Source organism: Xenopus tropicalis, chromosome 6, assembly GCF_000004195.4.
Source record: "Xenopus tropicalis strain Nigerian chromosome 6, UCB_Xtro_10.0, whole genome shotgun sequence".
Lineage (NCBI taxonomy): Eukaryota > Metazoa > Chordata > Amphibia > Anura > Pipidae > Xenopus > Xenopus tropicalis.
The window spans coordinates 88,235,750-88,255,255 of NC_030682.2; the positions used below are offsets into that span (position 1 = coordinate 88,235,750).

At 37.1% G+C, this 19,506-nt stretch overlaps 2 protein-coding genes across 5 annotated transcripts in view; one reads left to right on the plus strand and one right to left on the minus strand.

Moving 5' to 3' along the window:
• Window positions 1–12,397, minus strand: part of lyrm4 (LYR motif containing 4) — a 51,788-nt gene extending 39,391 nt beyond the window's left edge. The window contains exons 1-2 of one of the 2 annotated variants that reach the window (XM_012964406.3): window positions 12,087–12,206; window positions 9,675–9,780 (exon numbers count right to left, since the gene is read on the minus strand). In XM_012964406.3, coding sequence (XP_012819860.1) covers window positions 9,675–9,760 — 86 coding nt within the window. In that variant the 5' untranslated portion in view covers window positions 9,761–9,780; window positions 12,087–12,206. 2 annotated transcript variants of the gene reach the window in all.
• A 115-nt stretch (window positions 12,398–12,512) lies between these two features.
• Window positions 12,513–19,506, plus strand: part of fars2 (phenylalanyl-tRNA synthetase 2, mitochondrial) — a 203,594-nt gene continuing 196,600 nt past the window's right edge. The window contains exons 1-2 of one of the 3 annotated variants that reach the window (XM_031903831.1): window positions 12,513–12,621; window positions 14,371–14,459. In XM_031903831.1, coding sequence (XP_031759691.1) covers window positions 14,378–14,459 — 82 coding nt within the window. In that variant the 5' untranslated portion in view covers window positions 12,513–12,621; window positions 14,371–14,377. The remainder of the gene's footprint in view (window positions 12,622–14,370; window positions 14,460–19,506) is intronic. The other 2 variants (XM_031903828.1, XM_031903829.1) reach the window with 2 other exon arrangements.

The window sequence follows — 19,506 nt, forward strand, 5'->3', positions numbered from 1 at the left end:
CTGTGAAATAAATAAATAAAAATAAAAGTGATTGTTTCAGATACTTGTCCCTCCACTTTACAAAGCAAGTGATACACAGGAAGGTGCTTACTCCAGACTGAGTTGACAACGTATTTTTTTCTGCAGTTCCTGAAAATCTGTAAATTTGAACATTCTATTAGCAGGAACTGCATGGGAATGTTGATAAAAGGACAAGAATTTAGCAATATGGAGGGTTGCAGGTTGTCATATGTGTCAAAGTGTGATTATATTAACATACATGCCCCTTAGGTAACATTGGGCATGAACAGATGATGCAGTTACAATACACTTGCCTTAGCAAACAAGAAAATAACTTGCACACTACTTCCCACATATCACACTGCTAAGCAGATTTGACTGCATCTAACTGCACATTTAGCCGCACATTTAGCCTGTGTCTAATGTTAAGTTTTAGACAGCAGCACGCGATGGACACAACATGTAGGCATCGGCACCTGGGGGAAATGGACCTTAATGCCTGCAAGCTAAAGACAACTCATTGGTTTCTTTTTGTAATTTTTTTATTTGCAAATGAAAAAGCCTAATCACAGCTGTGCCCATTAGATGGTGCTAAGCAGCTTTCAGACAGCCTTCCATGGGCTCACTGACATTTTCCAGACACAGCTCATACATAATACATATTCAATCCCAAGGAGCATGCTGGCTGTGGTGTGCCACCCTGCTGCCATGCTTCAGCAGATGGTGCGTGCTTTTAATTAGGGCCTGTTCACCTAGAATGTGACATGGGGGGTGTATTGTTAATAGAATTTATTAAATATGGAAGCTCACTCATTTAACAGCTGGTACCCTAGGAGGATTTTTTTTATTGTTCTTGGGGAGAGAGGAAATGTTTCGCTTTCAATTAGAACTGGTGACGTTAAAAGGTTTACTGTGTATGTCTTACAGTGAATGAAAATTGTGTTGATTTGAAAAAAGAAAATAGTAATTGACAGTAATAAATAAACATATTCAGAAGTGAAGGGAATCATCTACATAAACTCTACAACGGCATTTCAGTCTATTATCTAAAGATCTAACTACACTTATTACACTACACTTTCCTTTGACAATTGTTTAATATACTTTATGCTAACATAAATGAGTTTAGCAAAACTTTCCCTTTTTTGCTATACTTTATCAGTTTCAATACAAATATTTAATATAAGGACACATAATTATTGCTTAAGGGAGAAAACACATAGGGGGGAATTCACAAAAAAAGAAACATTTTTTGGAGTAAAAGTTTTGTTAGAAGTGGGGTAAATACAATCTCCGTATTCACAAACAGAATTCCACAAAAATACCAACTCAACCACCACTTTTAATTTTTTGGTGAAAGAAAGACAGTTTCCAATCATTTGTGAATATGTTGTTAAAAATGGCAAAAATTGAGAAGAAAAATTACATTTTAAACAACATTTTCTCCCGACATTTTTATAATGGAGTAAAAATCACTGTAACTCTACCCCTGCCCTAATCTTTGGGGCACATTTACTAATCCACGAACGTCCGAAAAGCGTCCGAATGCGTTTTTTTCGTAATGATCAGTAAACAGCCGTTACGACTTTTTCAGAAATTGTCGCAACTTTTCCGTAGCGTTACGACTTGCGCGAATTGTCGCGACTTTTCCGTAGCCATCGCGCCGAGTACGAAAGTTTCGGATTCATTCAAGCTTCAGTATCGTGACTTTCCTTGGGCCAGGTTGGAGCTGCAGAGTGCCATTGAGTCCTATGGGAGGCTTTCAAAATCATGCAAAGTCTGAAAGTTTTGACCGCCGTTTACGAGTGCTCAATACGATAAACTCGCGACAATATACAAGCAAATCGTAACGGCTATGAAAAAGTCGCGACAATTTACAAAAAAGTTGTAACGGCGAAGAAAAAATCGCAAAAAATACGAAAAAGTCGCAAAATGTTAGTTTCCAATCCGAATTTTTCCCATTCGGATTCGTGGATTAGTAAATCAGCCCCTTTGTGTTGTTTCCTTTAATCTCCATTCACCCATATTTCAGTGGCAGTATAGGGGACTAGCATATTCATGGAGATTACAGCCTATTGTCAGGGGTACAAACCCCATTTCAGTCTAACCAGAAAATAGCAATGGGTGTAAAAAACCTCATTAGCATTTTTATAACCAAGTAAAAACAAAAAAGTGTATTTTATATCATTTCATAAATACAATCAGCTAATTTAAACATGTTTTGACCTCACATTTGCATTATTTTGCTAGTTATTGCATAATGAATGATAATATTAGCATTTAAGGTGAATATAATGTATGCATCTTTATTTAAAGGGGAATTAAGCTTCCCTGGCAAATAATTATTATTAGTACCAGTACACAACCCCTAGCACCCTCACCAAACATGTCACTGACACTTGTCCCAACTTATCTGTGCCCCCCATAGCATGTCCTGAATTACAGAGCTGCCCGGCATTGCTGACCATGGCTTTTAGCTGTATCCTTTCCTTTCCCACCATTTATCTTGCTGATCAGCATGTAACACATGCACACTGGCACCCAAACTGTAATATTTGGCTCCTATGCATATTTCTAGTTGAGGTACAAGATGGGAATGGACCTTACAGACCAAAGATGGGGGTGTGGCTCTGCAATTCCTGATGTGCAATGGGCCACAGTTAAGTTAATGCAAGTGTAATTGATAGTTACATAGGGTTGAAAAAAGGCCAGAGTCCATCAAGTTCAACCCTTACAAGTAAACCCAGCACACACAAAACTATACTTACCTTTCATCTATACACTCATATACATAAACAATACACACAAACATTAATACTAACTGTAGATATTAGTATCACAATAGCTTTGGATATTATGCTTGTTCAAGAACTCATCCAGGCCCCTCTTAAAGGCATTAACAGAATCTGCCATTACCACATCTCTAGGAAGGGCATTCCCCAACCTCACTGCCCTCACCGTGAAAAACCACCTACGCTGCTTCAAATGGAAGCTCCATTCATCTAATCTAAAGGGGTGGCTTCTGGTGCAGTTGATGGGGGTTGTAAAGAAAATATGGAAGATCTGTGCATTAGCACTAAAATGGAAAAGTTGCTAGGAGGTTTTAATTCCCCTTTAATGGGAGATAATACCTAATGGGCATAACTCATGTGGTACTGTGTTCATCAAATCATCAGATGAGAAATTAACTTAATTTTTAGGTATGAAAAGTATGCACTATTTCATTTTGGCCTTCAAAAGAGGCAAGGAATGTCTTCTCTGACTGGCACAATCATTAGTAGAGGCACAGGTACAGCTGAGAGTCACCCAGACAGGTTTAGGAAAAGCTACATGCAAATTCAGAAAACGTCATTAAAATGTTATTTAAGATGTGCTTTGACAGACAGTCAAGTATAGAGGTTTGCAAATATGGTGGAAAATCTGACAAATCTATGCCCGCTTTTATTATGTTTCAATATCACCTTTTCTGTAAATTCCCCCATAACGTTCCAAGTAGGGCTATAGCACTTTCTACTCAAAGGCAAGATGCTGGCAACCCAGCAAAATTCACCAGGTGGCAGACTAACTCTTCACAAAGCACTAGCAAGAATTGTCCCTATACAGTTAGCAATTAAGTACTAAACATCATTTCTCCCAGATTTATAACAAAATGGTTTCAATTCTTAGTACATTAAAGTGAGCTTTTACTGTATATGCCGTTTCCAATAAATATTCAGGAAGTACTGCAAGGCAGACAAAGCAGAAAGCAATGAAGAATATGTGAAAACACCAGCTACACTACTGTAAAGGATAATAAAGACAATCACAGTGCCGACATTATTGGAAAATTAGAGGAAATTTAAAAACACAGACAGAGAAACAAAGAGAAAAACAAATTAATGGTTTTATGGTTCCCATAAGAAATAAACAGTTAAGCACTTGAACAGCAAGAGGACAAAGTAAGGGAAAAAAGGAATTAGTTAAAAACAGCAGAAGGTGTGCTTATTTATTCATTGCTTGTGATCTGCTAAGCATGAGTGGCACAACTACACATGAAGCAACACAATAACAGCACAACATCAACAAAATGACTCACTTCAGATTTGTTCTTCCAGAATATATATCAACATTTTACAAACACTTAATATATTTTTTGAAGGGTCACTTCTGAGAAGAGTGTTTTAGAGTTTAAAGCAGGGGTAGGCAAACTTTTTGGCTCAGGGGCCACATTGCCTTATAGACGGGCCGGGCCAGTGTTATGCCCAGGGCTGCCATCAGAAATCACAGAGCCTCTCAGCTCCCCCCCAGCATCCCCCAGCTACACTCCCCAGCATCCTGCAGCTCCCCCCCCAACATCCTCCAGCTCCCCCCAGCATCCTCCAGTTCCTCCTCAACATCCAGCCCTGGGAATAACTGTGGCAGAGGTCTCCGCAATTGGCACTGTTATTGAATACGTGCTTTATTGCTGAGAGGCCTGCCTCTGCCCATCTCTCTTTCTTTTAGGTCTTTTTGTTTCAACATGAAGGGTAGGGATTGTAACTGGCACAACATTTTGGGCAATGCTATAATTTTAAGTAGGTTTGCTTGAATGTTTATGATGATTTTGGGGTATTCGTACTCCTAAATATGTTCTATAGTCTTAAGCCCAGGTTATCCTATGTGATTTACTCCACCTTGGTAGTGCATTACTTAAAAATTAGGCTGTGGATTTCTCTAGATTGATGACATACCCAGAGACTTCACCAAAGCGTTGTATTTCCAACAATATATCAGGAAGTGATTGTTTAGGGTTTAGATTTATAGGAGGAGGTCATATGCAAAAGCAGTCATTTTAATCTCAGTATGTCCAAATTTGATACCTAGGAATGAAGGTAGGTCTTGTAGTATTCTAAGTAGTGGGTCTTCTGCTAAGTTGAATAGTAAGAGGGATAGGGGGCAGTCCTGTCTTGTGCTACAGTACATGCAAATCAGATAAATTGTTATTGTTAAAGATGTGTTTTGGGGCATTTTATACATTGTTTTTATCCAATTATAAAATGTCTGCCCGAATGTTCTGTATTCCAGGATCCTAGATATATGCACCCAAAGGACTTTGTCAAATGCCTTTGTCATCTAGACATAGCAGGATATTTGGGTTGAGGAGATGAGCTAGATGTAATTTTTGTTGCAGTTGCTGCTCTGATTTCTTTAACCAAGTGTCTCCCATTAACAAATTACAACTGATGTTCAATGAGTAAGGTCAGCAAGATGTTCTGGAGTTGGTTTGCCATGATTTTTGCCATTATTTTAAAGTCACAGTTAAGAAGAGAAATAGGGAGGTATGAGTTTCAGGGTTTTTATTGGCTTAGGGATACGAATCATGTATGCATCATTAAAACATGGACGGAGTTTGGAACCTTGGAAAATACTGTTGAACAGGTCAGCGAGAATGATTTGTGTACACAGTAATTTGTATTTTTCATTGCTAAATCCATCTGGGCTTGGAGACTTAGCGTTAGTGAGAAATTTGATAACAGCATGCACTTTCTGTTTGTGATGGCTGATTTTAATAGTTCTGATTATTCAGTTATTCGTTTTGGGGGTTTCACTACATGTAGAATATCATCTGCTTGTGCATTTGAAGGGGCACTGTATATCTCAGTGAAGTATTGATGGAACAGGTTTTGTATTTTTATGGGGTCTGTAGCCTGTTGCTGTGTGACTGTGTTAAATAAGGCTAAGATATATTTTCTGGAGCCTCTGATTTAAGTAGTTGGGCAAACAGTCTACCAGTCTTTACCCATATAAAAAAAATCTGTTTTTGCCTGCGGGGAATTTTTACTGCTTGCGAACTTTATCAAAAGTGAAAAGTGTTTTCACGGCCCAGTGATTCCGTAGACAGAAGACATACGGAAGAGGAAATACTCACTGCAGTAACCCCGTGCTGGTGCGGTTTTCTTCTAACAGGGGCACCAGTCTGGGGTAAAAGGTAAGTGATTAAAGTCATTTGGGGGTGCCCTTTCCTTCTCCTTTAAGATGGCTTAAGATCTAATGTATCTTCAATAAAACCATTACTACTGAAACTACTGTATATCTGTTACGAACAGGTAAAATTAATGCAAGTAATAAGTAGATATATGCCCACTAGTGTCAGGCCGTGGAGTGATATCAAGCCGAGTGATGGGTCGTAGCGAGCAAGCCCACAAACGTCTCACACTACCGGAGGCTTACCTGAAGATGAGGACAGGAAGCACGGTAGTGGAGAGAGGCCGGAGAGCCAAAAACGAAGTACAGAAGGATCAAACGAAGGGATGGTCAAACGGGTCCGAGTCAAGGCAGGCAGAACAGATTCACAAGCGGTATTCAGGCAGAGATTCACAACAGAAGGATCAGGATAGGGAAATCGCCAGGCAACAGAGTAAACTTGATAAACAAGCAAAGAACACATGTAATTGGCGACTATTTACAGGCTGGTGACAAGATGCACGTATGTATTGCATCAAGACGTATGGCGGAGCGTGCGTACGTGTGCGACTTTTTGCCGTGCTGCGCGTGACTAAACGCGTGCGCGCGACTTTTCGCCGCGCCATGCGCGACTACACGCGCGCGACCTTCAGTCATACCGCGCGCGACTAAACGCGCGCTTGTTCTTGTGCGCCGGCTACTAGGCGTGTGCACGGGGAGGCCTTTGGATCACCGGACATCCTTACAACTAGTAATAACATAACCTAGTAGTACAGGTATGGGACTTGTTATTCAGAATGCTCGGGACCTGGTGTTTTCCGGATAAGGGATCTTTAGGTAATTTGGATCTCCATATCTTAAGTCTGCTAAAAATCATTTAAATATTGAATAAACCCAATAGGCTTGTTTTGCCTCCAATAAGGATTAATTATATCCTAGTTGGGATCAAGTACAAGGTACTGTTTTATTATTACAGAGAAAAAGGAAATGATTAAAAAAAAATTAGAGTTATTTGTTTATAATGGAGTCTATAGGAGATGGCCTTTCCGTAATTTGGAACTTTCTGGATAACGGGTTTCTGGATAAAAAAGAGTGTTCCTTACTATTTCAACATTTTGGTGGTTTTGTTTCCTGAAGTTGCTTTCTCATTTACATGTCCGGTATTTTGTCCTGCCCTTATAAACAAATCTGGCAGAATAGTTTGTATATTTGTACTGTATTTTGTACAATAAATGACCTGCAGACATAGTTTTGGAATGTACTGATGGACATATGCAAATAAACCCTTTTCCCCTCTCTTCCTCTTTGTGATTGTGTTATGCAGAGAAGGCTTTAGTTACCATTTCACCTAAATAAATTTATGAACCCAACATATTAAGATAAAATTAAGGTACAGGTATAGGACCTGTTATCCAGAATGCTCGGGACCAAGGGTATTCCGGATAAGGGGTCTTTCCGTAATTCGGATCTTCATACCTTAAGTCTACTAAAAAATCAATAAAACATTAATTAAATCCAATAGGATTGTTTTGCATCCAATAAGGATTAATTATATCTTAGTTAGGATCAAATACAAAGCACAGTTTTATTATTACAGAGAAAAAGGAAATCAATTTTAAAAATCCTAATTATTTGATTAAAATGGAGTCTATGGGAGACAGGTTTTCCGTAATTCGAAGCTTTCTGGATAATGGGTTTCCGGATAAGGGATCCCATACCTGTATTTGGCTCTTTAGGTCATATTGGAACTTTCCTGCTTAGGCATCCAGATCAATCCAAGTCAAATTACTTCACACTAGATCTCCATATTATTAACAGTGCGTAACAGACACAGATCTACTTGGGTCTAATAGCTACTTTACATTTTGATCTTTTATCTTATCCTACTTTAGGAATGAAAACAACTAGATCTTACAAGAAAAAGGCTCATGAGAATAACAGTGTATACAGTACACAAAGGAAAGTTATTTCTAAAATACCTACAGTTAAACAGGAGAACTAATTTCTATGAAAGTGGAAAGATCCTGAGAAATCTTTTTTTAACATTTATTTATAAGGCACCAACGTATTCTGCGGTGCTGTACAGCAATACATTTGACAACAGTTTTTAAATAGAGCTGAACAGACCAGAAAATATTCCAAGCCAAATATGACCCTACACAAGCCCATTCTGCATGGTACAAACATGATATGGACCCAGATGCAACCCAAACACCTACTTATATAGCATCACAGAGTCACTGTGGTGACACCAAATACTATCACAGTAGAGCCACATCCACTTCCCAACCAAACTCACAAAGGAACAATTTTATTTAACCTGACCGCAGTCTGTCCACCTGACTATGCCACAGCTTTTTTGGCTGACCCAGTGCACAAAAGTTGAAACCTAGATGTAAAAACCTTTTCTCCTAAATAAAATGCATTTAAAAGTTAGCACCAGTGTGTACCTAGGCTATGAAACATTTATAACATTATATAAGCCAGTACTAGGTCAGGTTATGCTAGTAGCAATAGACAAATAATTAAACTGTCGAAAAAAAGCAAAGAGTGATAGGCAATCCATTACAAAATAATTCATAGTTTAAGACCTATGGAAAAACATTGAATACTGAATATATGAAGAAGCACACTGGTTAAGCCTAACCTTTTCATAAAAAGGAAAACAAAAGAAATCACTTAAGGAACCAACAACATGCCAATTATTCCAACATTCTTTTCATGTAAGCTTAAAGGTCAAGATGCATTTTTGTTTACACTCATGCATTTCCTATCTGTTATTGTCACACAAGCAGCTTAGCAGCTTTTTGCTTTCTCCAATGAAATTTTTCTGACATTTTAAGATCCCCCCACAGCATTATTCAATAAAGCTAGGTCCTGAAAAAAAAAAATAAAAAAATATATATATATATATATATATATATCAAATCAAAAAAGGTTTATTAAAAACACTCCACACTCCACGTCGAGTAATAAACCTTTCTATTTTAGCATTTACATTTTGCTCAGAATTCTTTAAACCCTAGGAGTGCTGTCCTTGTTCCAGTATATATATATATATATATATATATATATATATATATATATATATATATATATATATATTAAACCACAATTTTTTGGGAGAAAAAAATTATATTTTTTCTAATTTATAGAAATATTTTTTTTGTGGTTTTCGTTAACTTCCACAACTAAAGCTGGCCATACACTCACCGATACTATCATAAGAAACCTCGTTTATACGATATTCGGTGCGTGTATGGCATGTCGGCGAGTCGACCGATATCGCAGGAAGCTGCTGATATCGGACGACTCGCCGATCGGCCAGGTTAGAAAATTTTGATCGGGCGCCATAGAAGGCGCCTGAGCAAAATCTGCCGTCAGGGCTGAATCGGCAGAAGGAGGTAGAAATCCTATTGTTTCTACCTCCTTATCTGCTGTGGCAGATCTGCGATGGTCGCACGAAACATCGTTAGATCGCCACGTGTATGGCCACCTTAAGTTGTATTTTTCGCGAAGACTACGACCATTTCAGAGTTCATTCAAGCTTTGGTATCGTGACTATCTTTTGGCCAGGTTGGATCTGTAGAGTGCCACTGAAAAAATACCATATGGTATATAAATCCCAATTACTGAAAGTGCCCTTATCCAAATGTTTTCTATATATATATATATATATATATATATATATATATATATATATATATAAGAAAGTAAAGTAGGTTTTGAGTAAGTATGAGAAGAAAATGTACCTGTAATTGTAAGAATTGAACCTCTGGCTTTCTCTTAGCATAATCTTGTAGAGAGACAACACTTGTGACCGGCTGGAGGCTGCCATTTTTCAAAGATTATGTGATTCTGTTTCAAAACAACAAACTTTTATTACTTCGAGACTCTCCAGCATTAACATTAAAATATAAAGCAATATAAACAAATATAAAGCACATTGTAATAATTGCAAATATAAAATAACTTTGTGGCAATTAGACATTATATTATTCTTTTCAATATTATATTGATCATATATTCATGGTAATTCATTTTTTTAAATTAGAAGATGTTAAGATGTTAGAAGACAGTTTGCAACTGGTCTTTTTCTAGCCTTTATTTACATGTCCACTTTCTAACCTCTTCGAGTATGTCCTTAGCGTAACTGGCTGAGGCCACAAGCACACTACCATTTGTGATATACATCTGTATACACAATTCTGGGGGCACTCAAAACACATCTTAAAAATTAAATGTTACTGTCATGCAGTTCAACTGGATATGCTTTTTATATAAAACTCCATCCCAGGTAGTGATGTCATGTATGCAATTTAACCAACTTTATATAAATCCTTGCCTTATCTGTATATTTTGAGAGTGAAGTTTGGTGCATGTTGGGTGAATGGCTATATATGATCTGTGAACAGCTTACATTCTTCTAAAATCGAGGAAAAATGAAAGTGAAAAATGTTAGCTCCTCCTCTTGTATGGGATCCAATTTTTTGCACAATAAAAGAAAATGTAATTATATGTAACTTTCCAATATACATTTATTGAACAATTTTAACTTGTACATGCAGTTAAAATGACTCATGGTACATCCAAATTAAGAAAGTGATCACACTGTGATTAGTACAGTTGAAAACCAATCCAATTTCAATGTACCATAAATGTGCATGAGTTCTTGAAGAAGCCACGATGGAAAAATTATATTAAATATGAAAATAGCAAAACAAATATGGCCTCAAAATAAATCTGTTTTCTATTGCCTAGCATAACTGACCCTGATAAACACCTTTAGTATGCAGATATTGATAAAGTCAATTTGCATTTGGTCTTCATTTTTTATGGTTTTTTATTTATTAAGCTTTTTTTGTTCAGCAGCTCTCCAGTTTGGCATTTAAGCAGCTATCTGGTTACCAGGGTGCAATTTACCAGTGATTGATAATATGAATAGAAAAGGGGCTGCATAGAAATAAAGGTAAATAAAAAAAACCCAATAATAATAAAATTGAAGCCTTACAGAGCAGTAGTTTTTTTTAAATCTGGAGTCAAAATAAGAAAAAGGCAAATAACGCTGGAAAATAAGAGAAAAGGCACAAGTTACATAGCAGATAACAGATAAGCTCTGTAGACTCTGTTATCTGCAGTGTAACCTGTGCCTTTGCTCCAATTTTCCAGTTTAAATGACTGCCCCATGGCTACACAGCAGAGTATTTTTAAATTACAGTAGTGTTGCTAAAAGCAAACACGCAACTTTTTCTAGTGCAGAGTAACAGTACCTTCATACGTTAATTACTTTGATACATTTTCATTTTTTGGTGTTACTGTTCCTTTCTATTCCTAGCAACTTTGCATTTGGTCTTCATTATATATTACAGTTTATTAATTATTTGCCTTCCTTTTCTGCTTCTTTTCAGCTTTTAGATGGGGTCCACTGAAACTGCCACACAAAAATCTATTGCTTTCTGAGGCCACAATTTTGTTATTGTTACTTTTTATTACTTATCTTTCTATTTAGTCCTTTTTATTTCCCAGTCTCTCATTCAAATAACTGACTGGTTGCTAGGTTAAAAACGACCCAAGCAACTAGATAGCTGCTGAAATACCAAACTGGAGAGCTGTCGAACGAAAACCTAAATAACCACAAAAAATAAAACAATGAAGACCAAATGCTAATTGTCTCAGAAACACTCTTCAAAACTATTCACAGGGCCAGAGAGATGTTAATAGAGTACTTAATGGATAGGAAAGCCACATTTTTTTGACTGCAGTTTAAATGTGAATATTAACATTTAAACTGCAGTACAAGAGAAACATATTTTCTCTTTTCACAAATTTATTTTTTTTCCTTTTGAAAAGAGGTAAATGTATGACATGAGTTGTAGTTATCTCACAGTGCCAGTTGCTGAGTAGATATTTCACAATGCCAGTCCCTGAGTATAGGGAATATTATGGTTTTACATGACAAATCGTGACAGCTCTGTAACTGAATTTTCTTACAGCTTAAACTCCATGTCAGTTTAATACGGAGTTAACATACAACACTGAGGCTTAAGCGTGCAGTGCGAATTAATCCTGACACAGGCTAATAATAAATGCTGAATATTGCACTATTACAAATAGCGCTGGGGTGCAATAAGTAAATAGAGCCTTAGGAAGATGCAGACACTCACACTCCCTATACAGTTGATAGGTGAACCAGCGTGAAAGTCTCTTCCCTTCTTTCACTTCTTGCCTACTTTCAGCAGCTTCTAGCGCAAGAACGCATGACGTCACGACTACAGGAGGGGATCTGGGACAAACGTGTTCGTGCCGCGTTTTGCTTTCGGTTGGAACTTTTGTGGTATTTTCTGTAAAAATGCTATTTGCCTAAAAAGCGCCTACGGCAAGTTGTTCCTCTTATCGTAACAGTCATATGTCTTTGTAATATCAGTGCTAAACTTTTAAATATTAAAGATACCTAAATCGGCGATCTATGGAAAATGAGAATGTCGTCGCAGCTGCGAGCGTTGGACCAATAGGGCTTTCTTTTAACACGTTTCAGGGATGTTAGAGTAAATTTACGCCGCTGACATGTTTGTCCCAGGTCCCCTCCCGTAGCTGTGACGTCATGGGCTCGTGTGATAGGATCTGCTGAAAGTGCCAAAGGAGGGAGAAAAGGGAAGAGACCTTCACATTGTCACATAGATTACCTGCTGCTTAGGTCGTGTGAGTGTCTGCACCTTTAGAACTATATGTTAAGCTATGTAGTAATAACCATTTATTGTATAAATATATATGTAGGCTACGTAGTAGATCTAATTATATTAGCTGTTTTAATACATGCTTTATATTACAACCTGTATTAAACTGGCAAATAACGTCAATACCCCCATCTTTAAACTATAAATGTTTTAAATAGGCAGTTCAAAGTGTATAGGAAATCTGTTCTTCATTATTCTTTATTATTCTTTAATATATCATACTCCCAGTACCCACTATTGGCAACATTTGGCTCTGCAGTTGTTGGGAGAATTGTGTACACTCACACACTTAACAGTTATACATTTATTAAAAATGTACTTGCAACCAATCTGTATTCTTTAAAAATACAGACAGTCCATAAGTAAGGAAGAAACACTCCCACAAGAAGACTCACTCACCATACCTGCACACATGCATTTAAAATTATATTGACACATGTATGATTTAGAGTGGCTCTGTGTGCTGCTATTAATGCATTTAGTAACTAAGCAGCATTTACAGTTTTTGTGTGATATTGTGTTGTAAGAACTAAAAACAAGTATATAGGTTCCTAATTGAGAGATTATGTTGGCGCCATATTTATGCGCTACCCATATTGCCATATACATTTAGGGGCACATTTACTAATCCACGAACGTCCGAAAAGCGTCCGAATGCGTTTTTTTCATAATGATCGGTATTTTGCTACTTTTTTGAGTGCTCAATACGAAAGTCGCGACAATTCACGAAATTTGTAATGGCAATGAAAAAGTCGCGACAATTCACAAAAGTCATAATAGCTATGAAAAAGTTGCGACAATTCGCGAAAGTCATACTGGCTATGAAAAAGTCGCGACAATTCGCGCAAGTCGTAACGGCTACAAAAAAGTCGCAAAAAATACGAAAAAGTCGCAAAATGTCCGTTTTCCAATCCGAATTTTTCCCATTCGGATTCGTGGATTAGTAAATCAGCCCCTTAGAGTAATAATTGTAGAAAACCATTGCACAAAAACTTCCAGCTTTGGCTCTGCAACACATTAATATACAACAATGTTTTAGGTGAGTCAAGCATGCCAAGTCTGCATTCTTTGCCTCTTTATTAAAACAAATTTAGCAGATATTTTTGCAGCTAATTACAGGTATGGGACCTGTTATCCAGAATGTTCGGGACCTGGGGTTTTCAATAATTACAGTAATTAAACACAATAGGATTGTTTTGGCTCCAATGAGGATTAATTCTATCTTAGTTGGGATCAAGTATAAGGTACTGTTTTATTATTGCAGAGAAAAAGGAAATCATTTTAAAAAAATGCAACTTATTTGATTAAAATGGAGTCTTTCCGTAATTCGGAACTTTCTGGATAATGGGTTTTCGGATAAGGGGTCCGAGACCTGTATTAGGGATGCACCAAATGCATAATTTCAGGATAAGGCCAAATACTGAATCCATCACTACAGATTTGACTGAATTCTGAACTAATCAGAACCCTAATTTGCATATGTAAATGCATGTTCAGGTGAATTAGATCCTGAAAAAATGGCTGGAATTTGGCAAAATCAGTGCATACTTAGTAGTGATGAACTGATACCTGCCTGTGTATTTTTTAATTGAGAACATGACCAGAAGCTGAAAGATATAACTTTAACAGTTCTATAGTTATCATACAACAACATAATTTATTGACTTTATGTTTATTTAGTGTAGCAACTCCAATAGCATTTATTTTTCTGCAGATTCCAAATGGATGTAAGAAAATATATTCTGTCAGGACTCAGGAAGCATTTATGGTCTTGTAATTCAGGAATTGGTGGAGTAAGCTTAGGTAAGAAAGTATATCAATATATACATTTTCTGTATGTTTGAGCTTATAGTTGTCCTTTATTATTCTCTACACTTGACAACACTACCTAGCATATGATCTATATTGAACATATTTAGGTTCACTCTGTACGTCATATCTTACAAAATAGGAAGGAATGCATTGGAGAAAACATGAACATACATTTAAGGTTTGTGTGCATTTGTTGTGTGTTTTTTTTGTTACAACTGAGTGAAGAAGAAATGTTATTGTAGCTTTTTACTGGCATTGACTTCTTTCTGCTGCTTCAAAGCATTTATTGTGGCACAAGTAGCCTTTAGGCCATATTACTACTACAGCTTACTATTAACGTTCTAGATATTTTTTCATCTCCATTTTAGTTTAGCTGTTTTCAAATAGTTCATCAGAAATGACTTTTATTAAGTGAGATTGATTGGTTTGAGATTTAGGTTTAGTTTAATTTTCCCTTTACAGGTTTAAGTAAAGGGGGCAACTAAGTAAGCGAGTGGGCACAGACTCTCTAAACTCTTAAGAAAGAAGGAAAGGCTAATAAAGAGTTAATCTCAAGCTGCAGGCATACCTTCAATTGAATTGCTGAAGATCACAACTATCACGAAAATGGTTACGAAAAAATCATATTAGTCACGATAATATCGTATTGGTGATCCGAAAGTCACAAAATTTTCGTACCGAATGATTGTAAACAGCGGCAGAAGCTTTCTGAATTTTTCGTGCAAGTGTACAGAAAAGTCGCACGGACGTACGAAAAAGCTGAAAATATGCTCGGAACTATGAGTTAGCTTCCTGCTGATTGGCTCAGATCCACATTCCTAAGGGGGGGAGTGAGTTCTTAGCATTCTTGAGGGAGGGGGGAGCAGGAGAGAGGAGACAGCAAAGAGCTGCGTGTCTCTGGCAGAGGAATTACAGACACAATAAATCTTTTCACGGAGAAGTCAGTGCAGCATTTCTGTGAGTGCTTATGGCTGTATTTACATAGACCTTTCTGATAAAGCTTACTTAGTTTTTACCTTTCTTTCTTCTTTAAGCTAATGTTAGACTAAGCTTTTTTTTTTGTTGTCAGAAAAAACACAATTACATCCTTACGACACCCCATAGCAAAGACAGAAATGGCATGAGCCTGTCTCTACACACACAGCATTTTCAGGCTGACGTCTACCCACTGTGTCCAATAACAAGCTGATGTCATTACTGTCACAAGGAGGCGGGAAGCATTCTTGTTTTCTCCACTGTCATTTTTCAGAATGCAAACAACATTCTTAGTCTGACATAAGTCTTTTCTTCATTAGTTTATACTTTTTTTCAGCAGCTTCAGAGGAAAGCCAACAATTGATTTACAGAGTCAAATGTAACAGCTGAGTTTAGTAAAGCTCAGGGAACATTTACAGTAGGGGTTGAAGCTGCTGCAGTTAAAATGGGATACAGTAGTTTATATATTTCTTAATAGTTTAGTTTAGTCAGTCAGCCACTGAGTTTCTGGGGAATATAATTAAACTTTAAATATTGGAAGTATGGTAAAAAAAAAATACAAAGCAACTACAAAGAAACATTATTTGGTTTAGGGCTCCTTTCAGCTGATTTTGACCAGCCTTGTTTCACAATTGCTACTTCAGTCCTTCCATTACAAGCTTTACAAAAACTATGAAACAGTCACTGCAAAGTCATTGGAGAATAATTGTTAGTGGTTGGTATTGTACCATGTTAAAGAGTAAGTTATGCGGGGATAGAGCCAAGATTGCAAATTGATGGCATGCACAAGTAGCTCCCTGGTCTGCATCCTGAACATATCAACAGTCTACCTGTTTCTAAATAGCCTGCCAGAACTTGCAGTTCCTCCTGGGGCACAGTAATGTATGCTAAGCATATTAATGCTAGACTTGAAATCTTTCTACGGTCCTTGTAACCTGCACATTTGTTACGGGAGCTACTCACCCACTGGAAGGCCTGGAAAAGGAACCAGAACTATCCAAGAAGGAGTTATTAGCAGCGATACAGAAAGTGCATGCAGGTTTGTGTAGAGAACCATGTGGCCAGGCTGGAAGTCACTTTATAAACCATACTGAAAGAGTTGGCCCTATTAAGAAACTTAGATGTTGGCAAATGCAGATGATCTGGAGAACCACCTCCATAGCAACAATCTGTGACTCATCGGGTTCCCAGCAGGTTCGGAGGAGGGTAAGGATCAAGAAAAGTTTGTCAAGGACTGACTAAAGCAGGTGTTTGTCACTGAGATATTTTCTCTGACCCAACTATTAAGAGAATTCAAAGAATTCTGACAACCACTCCCACCAATGTAATTGAAATGGCATTAATAGACTACCGAGATCAAGATGCTGCACTTGTCGCTACCAGAAAAAAGGGCAGATCGATTAAAGCTCCTCCGTCTGCCTGTTTCCAGATTACTCCATTACATCCCAGAGACAAAGGGCCTCTTTTTTTGTGAGAGTAAAAAAGTGACTAAGATCTTCTGAACTAGTCTACTCCATGGTTTTCTCTGCCCAGTTACTTGTAGTAGCAAACAATACTACCTGCTTTTTTGAAACTCTGTCCAAGGCTGGAAAAGTGGAGAGTTACCCAACCTTACCCAGTTAGCAAACCTAGCTCCTGCACCTGTCTGCCCTAACTGCCTTACATATCTGCAATATGCTATGATTTGCCTGATATTTTTAGCAGCACAAACATACTGGAAGACCTCCTAGCAATACCCTATACCAGGGATGATAAATCTTTGGAGTCCTATACAACAAATAGACTTACCCAAAAAACTGCTGCCACCTTCGTGTTCAAAAAGAATGAGGGCTAAAACTGCCAGCAACTCGGTAACTCTGGAAACAGTCCAGGGGGATAGTATTATGGGCCAGTGCTCATTTCCTTTACTACAGATGCTACAAAAGGCATATAAGAATGTTCACTGTTACTTGGTAAAATCACTGACAACTGCATTCTACTCGTATGCCACTTTCCTCAGCTGAAAGTTTACTGTTTTACTTAGATTTTGGTATTGAACCGTCTGGAGGCAGATAGGGTGGTTATGTCTATATTTATGATTGGTTTAGTTTTTACTGTTTCTCAAGTAATCTCTTTCAAGTGGAAGCATGGTGTGTAAGATAAATATTGTGCAAGTATATGGCACACATATGGTAGGCATATTTATCTCCTGGAACATCAGGGGTCCAAATTTAAAACTATCTGCTCCCTGTTCTTTTCAGGAGACCCACTGGAGGGTTCTGAACAAATATTTAATGAACAATTAATTTGTATCTTAAAGGACATGTCAACCACAATAATAATTTTGCCTAATAAAAGAAAACATAATTCTAAGCAACTTTCCTATATAAATTTTTTTAAAATTATTAGTGCTTTAAAAGTTTTATTTATAAATGTTATTGCTATAGAAAGCAACATTTGCTGAACTCTTGGATGTTACTTTTTAAACAATGTTGCAAGTGCCAGGTGTAGGGAGTGTGGCTCCTCCAGCAAGGTAGGTCTGTAATATCTGCCGGTCTTTGTTACATTGTTTCAAACGCCAGAGCCACCAGGGCAGAGAATAGAAAGAACAGGCAGACACTGCTTTTAATAGCAGCTATATATACAAATAACTAAAAAAAAAAAAGACAAATATGTTATGAATGTATATTGCAAAGTTGTTTAGAATTAGGTTTTCTTTTATTAGGCAAAAAACTATTTTTGGGGTTGACATGTCTTTTAATAAATTATCGTTTAATGAATCTATTCAAATTGTCATATAAATACCAGTAAATATTGCCCTTTGACATCTTTTACCTTGAGCAAACGTTTTGTGTTGCTTCAGGAAATAATGCAGGTTCTTATTGTAAGAGGAAGAGGAGCTGGAGTAAATATCATTTATGGTCAAAAAAATTGCTAATCCACTAACTATATAATTGAGGTAAGTATTACACAATATTGCTACCTCTGGAAAAAATGTTTGTAGGTTATCACCTTCTAGATAAGATTAAATTCTTTTTGGAAATTTCTCTTTGACTAATGCATCAGTTCTCTAGGCTGATCCATCCCTGCTGTGGCTGTTAATTGTGATTAATCCTAGCAAAATAGCTAAGAATGCACATGAAACTTAATAAAGCTTATGTCTGTGAAGATTCTCATTCATCCAGGTCATGATATACAGTATCTAGTAGAATTAAGTCTAAAACAACTGGACTTTTCTGAGTTTTTCTTGAAAACGTTTCACCACTCATCCGAGTGGCTTCTTCAGTTCAAATGACTGGTAGGGAATTCCCCGGTATTTAAACTCTTGATGGTAGTAGAGTCACAGACATCCAATCACAATGGTTCCATTGAACTTGTTCAGTTAGGTGTTAGCTGAAATTCCTTACCAGTCATTTGAACTGAAGAAGCCACTCGGATGAGTGGTGAAACGTTTTCAAGAAAAACTCAGAAAAGTCCAGTTGTTTTAGACTTAATAAAGCTTACTATATCCTTTCTATAAGAATATTGTTCAAGACACATTTGTTTAGTAAATTAACTGACAGATATTCCAAGGAATTATCTAAATTCTTCCATGGGGAACACAGTGGACCTTGTTTATTAACCGTAAGCTAAGTTTCACATTATAATAATGCGGTTACTCATGGCAACCAATTAAATTTAGCATTCAATGTTTTTCCTGTAACTAGCTAAATACTTCTTATCCCTGATTGGTTGTCATGGATTACTGTCCAGGTGCAAATTAGTTAATAAATTTACCAAAATTTGAAAATTATTTATGTGACCCATTACAGTGTATATCAGACTTAAGTTTGTAACACACTTGGTTGACTGAATCCAGCAAATCCATATGTTGAGATGTTGGGCCAATGATCAGATCCCATGTGGGAGAGGTAGATTTGTTTTACTGTTTACTACAGGGATTCTTTCTCCCACAAACACTTGTGTCAGATTTAATCACTACCTGAATGAGTATAATTTAATCCGTTAAGAGAAGGGAATTTGCAAATTTGACAACGCACTTTAGATTGTCATAAATTATTGTATTGTGTATGAGCACCTTTAA